General features: G+C 41.0%; 1 protein-coding gene across 1 annotated transcript; it reads right to left on the minus strand.

Moving 5' to 3' along the window:
- Nucleotides 1–991: 991 nt before the first annotated feature.
- chic1 (cysteine-rich hydrophobic domain 1) lies at nt 992–9,773 on the minus strand. The gene is made up of 6 exons (XM_041852563.2): nt 9,394–9,773; nt 8,076–8,130; nt 4,850–5,005; nt 4,395–4,451; nt 2,795–2,854; nt 992–2,595 (listed from the first exon to the last, which is right to left on the minus strand). The coding sequence occupies exons 1-6, from the start codon at nt 9,534–9,536 to the stop codon at nt 2,545–2,547; spliced, it is 522 nt and encodes a 173-aa protein (XP_041708497.1). The 5' UTR covers nt 9,537–9,773; the 3' UTR covers nt 992–2,544.
- Between the last annotated feature and the right edge of the window lie 275 nt (nt 9,774–10,048).

Consider the following 10,048-nt stretch of genomic DNA (forward strand, 5'->3'; position numbering starts at 1 on the left):
ATGTATAAGGGTTTTATTCAAAAAGACAATTTAGCTGAGATGTGACAGAGATTAAACCAAGAGTTAAATTACATGAATCCAAAATGGTTAGACCAGCTGTACACTACATCACACTCATAGCTCCTCTCCCATCGTGGTGTGTCAGTCTGCCCTCTGGAGGACAGGGAAGGAGAGACCCATTCACCCATCTCCACCTCTTCATGGTCAAACTCCCCTCAATTGATTGTGTATGATCTTTGACATTAACATTATGCTTTTGCAAAGGATGCTACAAGTTACACAACCCAAAGTGGTACTCCGTTAGATTGGAGGGGTGCTTAATACAGTAGGGGTAGAGTAAAGTAAGCCAACTTCCCTTGATCCTGTAGACCAGGGGTATTAAACTCTTACCCTATGAGGTCCGGCGCCTGCTTGTTTTCTGTTCTTCCTGATAATGAATTGCACTCACCTGGTGTCCCAGGTCTAAATCAGTCCCTGATTAGAGAGCAACAATGAAAAGATGAAGTGGGACTGGCTTTGAGGTCCAGAGTTGAGTGCTCTAGACCTTATTCCCTCATCCCAACTTCCAACAGGACAATGTGAACAATAAAGCCAAGAACAAAGGGGGTCTATAAAACAAACCTCTACTCATTACAATGAAGCCCACCACTCCAGTGTATGTATGGGGGTTGTGATATAGTAACCTATTAGATTTTGGCCACAAACTCAGGGGCCACAGTTCCATGCCCTAAAAGTGCTAGCTATTTATGGTAATAGTATTCCAAATGTGTCAAGTAATTACAGGCCATCTTAAGTTAACGATTCAGCACCTTGTTAAACATGACAAACAGCCAGGTTTCAGTAGCAGGCTGTGGGTAAAGTACATTACCACAGATGAAATAAGATGATCTGTATAACAAATGATACTGAATTATTTACCATATGGCAGTAAGGTAAGCATGTCAACAGTTAGCATGTGGTTTTCAGTTGGACAAACATCAAGACTCTGGGAGAAAATTCAAAATCAACAATTTATTTTAGCTTTCCATAGGGATTGAGTTGTCATGACAAACATTTACAAGTACTCTGTAACAGGGCCAATACTCCACAATACAAGTGAGCATATGTCAACCAGTACACCAGTTCTCTGACTGTGGTTCATCGAACATTCCAGTGGCACTATAACGCAGCAAAACTCTCAGCTACAAGTGAAGGACACAACACTAAGGCCTCTCTTCAATCTGTAAAGCTGAAGGGTTACATATTCCGCGATAGAAATTCAAAGGTCATTTCAGATTGAGCTGGCATATGCAGTGTTTACTGTGAATGCTGTCTCCACTAAAGTGGGAACATTGCCTTTAAATTTCAATCACGCTGTAAAGCTGAACTTCAGCGATGCGGATTGAATAGAGCCCTAACTCTGAACAAAATGAATAACTAAGGAAACATTTATTTCAATATGTAATGTTCTCTAGGCTGTATGTGTTTTTTAACAACAAGGACAAAACACATTATAGGAAAATACAAAACGATAAAATGAACAAAGCTGCAATAAAAAGATTGACAAAAAATTTGACATGGTAGTACCAAGTTGGAGTCTTTGTTTCCAACAGTACATCATAAAGATAAGTAGCCATCTCACGCTAAACTGGATGACACTTTTACCTTTTTCTCCTTAGTTGGCAAAACCACACAAATAACATGCATCACTAGTGTCATTGTAAAATTACTCCTAACCTCAGTTTGACCATCCTCTGAAATCCTGACATTTTGACAAGTTTAAGTGCAATTTTCTGTCCTAACTCTGGCATCACATACATTGTAAATGATATGGCTTACTAGGTAAACAGGTCCATATAAACTGGTAAGAGACATCTTTCATAAACAAAACTATGGTACAGCATTATCTTGGCAAAACAAATCAAAGATCTAAATAACAACGTAAACAACAGCATTCCACTGTACAGTTTATCCTAACATATTTACAGGTTCGTTTTGTAAGTTCTCCTGTACAGAGGGTCATTTCCAAAGTAAAGAAACACATGATGCTGTTAAATAGTATGTTAGGCAAATCAAGCATCCCATCTACTTTTTGTTAAAAAGAAGAATTGATTTGAGGAAAGTAACCCCAATAACCAGAATTTGAACTTGGTGGGCTACAAAATGCTTGTCTCCTCCGGTCTTATATATAAAATGGTTTATTGTTTTACATAAGGCAATGATGCTCTAGGTGGTGTCCAATTCTTTCCAAAGCAATACTGATATGATACATAGGCTCGATTGATGTTGGCTCTTTGGGATAAATGCACTTTTCAACAATATATTTTTGTTCAATCACTAGTTGTATTACACAACAAAAGGGGGCATTTTTATACTTCGAAAGGAACTGTGCAAAATCTGCTCTAAAGCAAAGTGACAGTGTTGCAATTTCTATTGTACAGGGTACTGGGAGTTGTAAGGGACATCTCTAGACACCGGTGCAGACCCTCATTCCAACATATATACAAGGCACTACGGATTGGAGTCAAGGGCCCACACTGCAGGTCTCCCAACAGCCTCCTCAGCTCAGTCCGGTCGGAATATAGGATATTTGGGTAAGAATTCTATAAGAATTACCTGTGGAGGGAAAAGTTAATTCATTTCATTTTACACTTTTCTTTCAGAAATGAATCTTTCCAGTAGGCACTGCTCTATTGTACATTGCATAAATGACCATATATTTTGCGTCTGTTGCGATTTGAGATTTGTAATACTCCATAATATGTTGGCAAGAATCATATTCTGCTTTAGGGGAGCATGAATGCATCATACTTACATATTCCATCATATTGCTGCTTTCACATTTCCTTTTGCTGAGTTTCCAGTGCAGGCCCAGCTAAATAGAAGAGGTGAAAGTAAGGACAGACTTAACACCGCACAGACACCCACATCCCATCTGGTTAACAAATCTGTCTGAGATATCCCCTAGTGTGAGGGGAATTTAGGAAAGGCTTTAAAACTACAGTGTGGTCCATAATTATTGGCAACCTTGATAAAGGTTTATAAAACAAATACTGAGTGATATTGTATGGTCCAAAAATTGGAAGATTATATTATTTTATACTTATACGATTGCTCAATGAAATAGATTTGTTTAACACGTAATACAAAAACATCTAAAAAAAGATAGGGGTCAGAATATAGGCCGCGGTTTTCAATTCTCCTGCACCCTTCCCTTGCGAGGATAACGGCACTGTGCCTTTTTCTAAAATGTTATATGAGATTGGAGAACACATTGGGACGGATCTTAGACCATTCCTCCATACAGAATCTTTCCAGATCCTTCATATCCTTCGTCTGCGCTTATGGACTGCCCTCTTCAATTCAACCCTCAGCTCGGAAACAAAAACAATAACAGCGGGGTGGGGCGGTCAGTGGCACTGTTTCCACCTACTGCGCATTCCATCTTTAAGCTATGTTAAAGTAGCAGGGTTCAAGTCCGGAGACTGATGGCCATTGCAAAATGTTGATTTTGTGGTCAATTAACCATTTCTTTGTGGATTTTGATGCACCACCACCACATTTTACAGTATGTATGAGGTTCTTTTTTGCATATGCTTCCGTTTTTCAACGCCAAACCCACCACTGTATTTTCATGTCATCTGACCATAGCACCTGGGGGTTTGATAAACGGCATTGGCACTTGGATTAGAACCGGTGCTATGGTCAGATGACAAAAAAAAAAAGAGCTCTTTGGCCATGCACACCAGTGGTGGGTTTGGTGTTGAAAAACAGAAGCATATGAAGAAAATGACCTCATACCGACTGTAAGAAATGGTTGTGGATCGTTGATGTTATGGGGTTGTTTTGCTTCCACTGGTCCTGGGGCCCTTGTTAAGGTCAACGGCATCATGAACTTTACCCAGTGCCAGGACATTTTAGCCAGAAACCTGGTTGCCTCTGCCAGGAGGCTGAAACTTGGCCACAAGTCGATCTTCCAGCAAAACAGTAACCCCAAGCACTAATCAGAATTCACAAAGAAATGGTTAATTGACCACAAAAATCAACATTTTGCAATGGCCATCTCAGTCTCCGGACTTTAACCCTGCTACTTTAACATCGCTTAAAGACGGAATGCGCAGTAGGGGGAAACAGTACCACTGACCGCCCCACCCCGCTGTTATTGTTTTTGTTTCCGAGCTGAGGGAGCGTCCTCCAGCATGGCCAAAAATATTGCAGTACATATTGTGCTCTTCTATCGCGCGTGTGATGTCAGTTAGGAAAAAACAGTGTTCGTTGTTTGCAGTAACGTCTTTGTTGTAATATCGCAAACGGACATCGCTGTTTCACCATTAACGATTGCATCTTTAACCCTTCACAAATGACATAACTGTTATGGTCTTTCAGACAAGTGCTAATATGCAATTTGTTCTTACCTTGTGATATAGTCGGTTGTTTTCCCATTCCAACAACTTCTGAATAGATCTGTTTGCCTGTTGGTAAAGGAGCACATATGCACATGCAAGATTGAAATATTTTCTAGTAATTACCTTGACTTCACACTCTTTTACAAATGATAATAACAGCAACCACAGTATTATGTGACAAAGATACATTTTTATGGACTGAACTCGTACTTTTACCAGCTTGTAATTTCCACTTTAGAATAACACTGGGTCGAGGCACCACCTTTCAGTGACGTACCCTTCAGCTGGACTGGCCTTCAGTGGTGCAATGTACCATTTTTACACACAGGTTATTATTGCCCTATTGCCCCCTTAAGACCAATACGGTTGGATTTGTAAACTAGCCCATGAGTAATGAGTGGGCCTGCGGACTTAGGTAGTGGGACTGTGCAGCACACATCACACGAGAGCTGATTGAGACTTACTCTCTTGTTGAGGCATATAACGGGCCACAGACTGAAGCCCACCGTACAGCAACAGCACAGGCAGCCGCAAAGAAGCCACTTCACATTGACAGGCAAGTTCTTCTTCAAACAAGCGTTCACTCTGCTGATGCTTGTTTTAAACTCCTCAGGAGCCACCTGGAGAAGAAGGGGGAGAAGGGAGGAAGACATGGATAGGAAGAGTCAGACAGAGGAAATGTGGTTGAAATTTTGTAATTGGTCATTCTCTCCGAGACAAATCAGCTCATAATTGTTTTCAATCATTTGAGCTTGAAATAGTTTTTCATCTGAAGCAATAGTGCTGAGCAATTAACCAAAATGTCAGTTATTAAATGACTAATTGACTGATATCGGTTAAATTATTGGAATTCTATTTCATTCAGGTTTTTTCTGTGAGCTCGATGCGCAGTTTCTCTAGAGCTAAATCAGATCAAGCCCGAACTGTGCGATGTAGTAGGGAGTTTCCAACAGGCCAATATTCTTCATAGTTTAGCGCAGAAAAGTATAGAGAGATCCTTGATGAAAACCTTCTCCAGAGCGCTCAGGACCTCAAACTGGGGGCGAAGGTTTACCTTCTAACAGGACAACACTCAAAGCACACAGCCAAGACAACGCAGGAGTGGCTTCGGGACAAGTCTCTGAATGTCCTTGAGTGGCCCAGCCAGAGCCCAGACTTGAACCCAATCGAACATCTCTGGAGAGACCTGAGAATAGCTGTGCAGCGACGCTCCCCATCCAACCTGACATAGCTTGAGAGGATCTGCAGAGAGGAATGGAAGAAACTCCTCAAATACAGGTGTGCCAAGCTTGTAACGTCATACCCAAAGGTGCTTCAACAAAGTACTGAGTAAAGTGTCTGAATACTTCTGTAAATGTGATATTTAAGTTTTGATATTTTTAATAAATTTGCAGAAATGTCTAAAAACCTGTTTTTGCTTTGTCATTATGGGGTAGTGTGTAGATTGATGAGGGGAAAAAACAATTGAATCCATTTTAGAATAAGGCTATGTCACAAAATGTGGAAAAAGTCAAGGGATCTGAATACTTTCCGAATCATGCTGAAACAGAATGGCACGACAATGGGCCTCAGGATCTCATCACAGTATCTCTGTGCAATCCAATTGCCATCGATAAAATGCAATAGTGGTTGTTGTCCATAGCTTATGCCTGCCCATACCATAACCCCTCCGCCATCATGGGGCACTCTGTTCACAACGTTGACATCAGCAAACCGCTCACCAAAATGCCATCTGCCCGGTACAGTTGAAACCGGGATTCATCGGTGAAGAGCACACTTCTCCAGCGTGCTAGTGGCCATCGAAGGTGAGCAACTGCAGTCAGGTCACGACCCCGGTGAGGACGACGAGCACGCAGATGAGCTTCATTGAGACGGTTTCTGACAGTTTGTGCAGAAATTATTCGGTTATGCAAACCCAAAGCTTCATCAGCTGTCCGGGTGGCTGGTTTCAGACAATCCCACAGGTGAAGAAGCCGGATGTGGAGGTCCTGGGCTGGTGTGGTTACACGTGGTCTGCGGTTGTGAGGCCGGTTGGACAGACTGCCAAATTCTCTAAAACGACGTTGGTAGAGAAATGGTAGAGAAATTAACATTAAATACTCTGGCAACAGCTCTGGTGGACATTCCTGCAGTCACCATGCCAATTGCACACTCCCTCAAAACGTGTGGCATTGTGTTGTGTGACATACCTGCACATTTTAGAGTGGCCTTTTATTGTCTCCAGCACAAGGTGCACCTGTGTAATGATCATGCTGTTTAATCAGCTTCTTGATATGCCACACCTGTCAGGTGGATGGATTATCTTGGCAAAGGAGAAATGCTCACTAACAGGGATGTAAACAAATTTGTGCACAACATTTTTGAGAAATAAGCTTTTTGTGCGTTTGAAACATTTCTGGGATCTTTTATTTCAGCTCATGGGACTAACACTTTTTTGTTCAGTATACTTTGAAGAACTACAAAAATGTTGATATTGTCAGACAGCATAGGCAGCAGCTCTTTAGAGATGAGATGATGACTTGGAATGAAATAATAAAGTAATCAAATAAAATAAATACAATATTTTATTAAAGTAAAGTAATGTGAATAAATGCTGGTTAATAAGTGATAAGCAGTAATGGGCAGTCACTACCATCATGGGACTTTATAATTGTTTTATTCTGTGTTGTTGCAGCATTCAACCCACATAATGCATAGTGCATTTCATGTTTAAAATCAAAATCGTAAACCGTGATTATTTTGTTTGAATCGAAACGACCTCAAAAAGCACTAATTGCTCAGCAATATGAACCAAAAACAGACTTCTGAAAGGGAAAGTAGGAGAAAGGCAACCATTTCCTGCAAAATTCCACACATTTAAAAAAAAGGAAAAACCTGTACTGTAGTCTACAGGATCAAACAGCCTTAGAAAACAAACAGGTGGCCTAGATATTTGGAGATGCTATCCAGAGATCGGATCTCTCACTAGTACGACTGCAACTTGCTAACCAATCTCTTGTCTATTCACGGCAGAGAGGGACTAAAGGGAGAGATAAGCTCAGTGCCTGTGGCAGCGGCCATACAAACAACATGAATGGATGCTAATTCCTCTCTGGGTCTGTACACCATAAAACTGGGGTCGTAATCTTTTATGACAGGATGCAAAGGTCTCTTTGCAAACAGAATAGGAATAAGGGCCTGCTGATCTGCACCCTTCAATCATCATAATTGTGACCTCTTCCATCATGTCACCATGGGTCACAATACTGGAGAGACGTTTTATTGCCCTGCACTTCCCTCGGCCTGCTCTTATCCCTTCAGCCTTTTTGTGTTGCAGTGTCTGACCCAGGAAGCTGCCCTTTCTTGTGCATGGCACAGTCTTTATTTCATTATTTTATCACCTGGAGCTGTGTCCTCCGAAACACTGGACCCCTGACCAACTGGGCTCCAAAGACGGCTTACTCATTGACAGAGCTTCACTTCAGCTTTGGATGCACCGTGGTGTGTTGCTCCATCAGATCAAAAGCACTTAAGAAACTTGACAGAGGTAATTCAGGGATTGTCTGATTTGTCAAAGGGCAAATAGAACAATGGAGCCACCATAATAGCTTAAATTGCTTAATTCGCATCCCAATCCAAATCATTTGGCAAGCACAAAACATTGCTTTGGAGAAGTGCATGAGACGATACTAATGAATTGGGCTACTGTACCTTTCCCGTGAGAACGGAGGGAAACTCTGTGTCAAATTTGTTGCTTAAGCCAAACCTGTCAAAAAGAAACATACAAATGGTAAAGAGATTAAACAAACTTTCCATTGGACATTTATAAAAGTACTGTACTGTGACTGTTGGCTGTCACAAGGGAAACCTGGCAAGGTTTTTAATGGGGACAAAATAACAAACACTTTGAACTCTCTACAAATAAATATAAATACCTAGAAAAATGTAGACCTAGTACCTAACACTTTACAATGTCTAGACAGCAAAACAAACAAAAAATGAATTTCCTGAATAAGCTGTAATTTGTTTCATTATGTGAATAGCTTCCCCTGTTGAGACAATTCAATAGGATGACAAGGACACATCATATGCATAATGCCGTTGTAGACACTAGAGGAAGTATACTTGACTATTATTGCGTTATCATTTGGCAAAGTAATAATGTTTTGTTGTGTCCATAGCTGTTAAAGCTAGAATCCGCAGTTAAAACAATAACAAAGCAGGTACACCACCTCTATTTTGGTAAAAAGCTGAGGGATGGGCCTGGGGAAATGTAAGCACTCTCAAATGCATAGACAGAGCTATGGATGCAAGGACTGACCATCCATGATATCAAAATTACAGTTTTAACCATGTTTGCGGCTATACAGTGTTTGTTTACATTTAGCTACATTGTTTACAAACAAAGCTTATTTTGCGTTCTGATGGCGTACAACAGTTGAACTAAACTCATGAGGCATTTATAAGTTAAATTCTTCAATAATTAATGGGTAACGCTATATCATACATTTATAGCCAAGTTCAAAATTGATTCTAGCTTTAAGCAGGGAGTATCTTAACACAGAATGATAAATCTATGAATGGTAGCTAGCAAGCTTGCTGGAAATACTATTGGTTCATCACCACCATTTGAATAAGCCAGCCCTGTCAAAAATATTCACTAGTTACAGTAGTTGTCATGTTGGCTTGTCATTTTTGTTACAGCAGATGCCTTGTCAGGCTAGTTTGCTGACAACCAGTGTAGCTAGCTAAAGCGTTAGCTAGCTAGTTCGCACAACTATAGTTATGCGAACTAGCTAGTAAACTATAAAGCAGGAATAGCAGGTACGCAATAGATCACCATAGCCTCATCAATAAAGACAAAGGTAACAGTTTTGTCCTACTATAAGACCACACAGTTGACTGTTATTGCCACGGCCTAGTAGTAAATTGTATTTCATAGCAGGCATTTTTGTTGGCAGGCTAGCTAGCGAGCTGATGAGGCAGGACAACATAACGAATCATGATGACTGCGCTTTGAATTGCTTACACGGTGATGTGCCCGGCCCCTCGCATAATCACAGGTTCTGGGCAATATCTAACAAGGTGTTCTTCACTCACTACACGTTCATCTTCCTCGTCTAACTCATAGATGGTATCAAAATCCGCCATGTTGGGTGGTAAAACGCTCATGACGTCTTCGTCGCTGCCAGCATGACGTCAACAACCAGTAATGTCGCGTTCAAAAATACTGGGATCTCGGAACTGGAAATACTGAAATCTCCGACATCCGACTTCAGTGTGTTCAAAACAACTGGGAACTTGGGAAAAAAACTAGTTCCGACTGGGGAAAATCTTATGAACCGTCATCCAACTCGGAATTCCAACTCGGGAACTCGGGCCTCTTTCTAGAGCTTCGACTTTCCGACCTGAAGATCACAGAAGTCATGATTTGACCAAACTCAGCCTCGGCGCCCATTCTCATAAGCCCTGTGTTGGAGTGCCGCAGTGTGTCTGGAAAAGTGATGGATATAATTTAATATCACCTAAGCTTATCATTTTGAAAGAATAAAGTAAAATAGGCTTCCCTAATTAATAATACAGATATCAATAGCAGGCTACACATCAGGGGCGTCATGCACCCAAAAATCTGGGGGTACAAAGTATGTAAGCCCCCAGTCCGGAAGTTGGAGAATTTAGCATTT

Source organism: Coregonus clupeaformis, chromosome 3 (assembly GCF_020615455.1).
Source record: "Coregonus clupeaformis isolate EN_2021a chromosome 3, ASM2061545v1, whole genome shotgun sequence".
NCBI lineage: Eukaryota > Metazoa > Chordata > Actinopteri > Salmoniformes > Salmonidae > Coregonus > Coregonus clupeaformis.

Bases quoted from the DNA above. Each gene is read 5' to 3' on its own strand.
- chic1 (XM_041852563.2), bottom strand. From the start codon at position 9,536: ATGAGCGTTTTACCACCCAACATGGCGGATTTTGATACCATCTATGAG. The intron at 5,006-8,075 runs GTACAGTAGCCC...CTTCTTCTCCAG, and splicing joins CCTCCGTTCTCACGGGAAAG to GTGGCTCCTGAGGAGTTTAA. The intron at 2,596-2,794 runs GTAAGTATGATG...TTCCCTCCACAG, and splicing joins GCAGCAATATGATGGAATAT to GTAATTCTTATAGAATTCTT.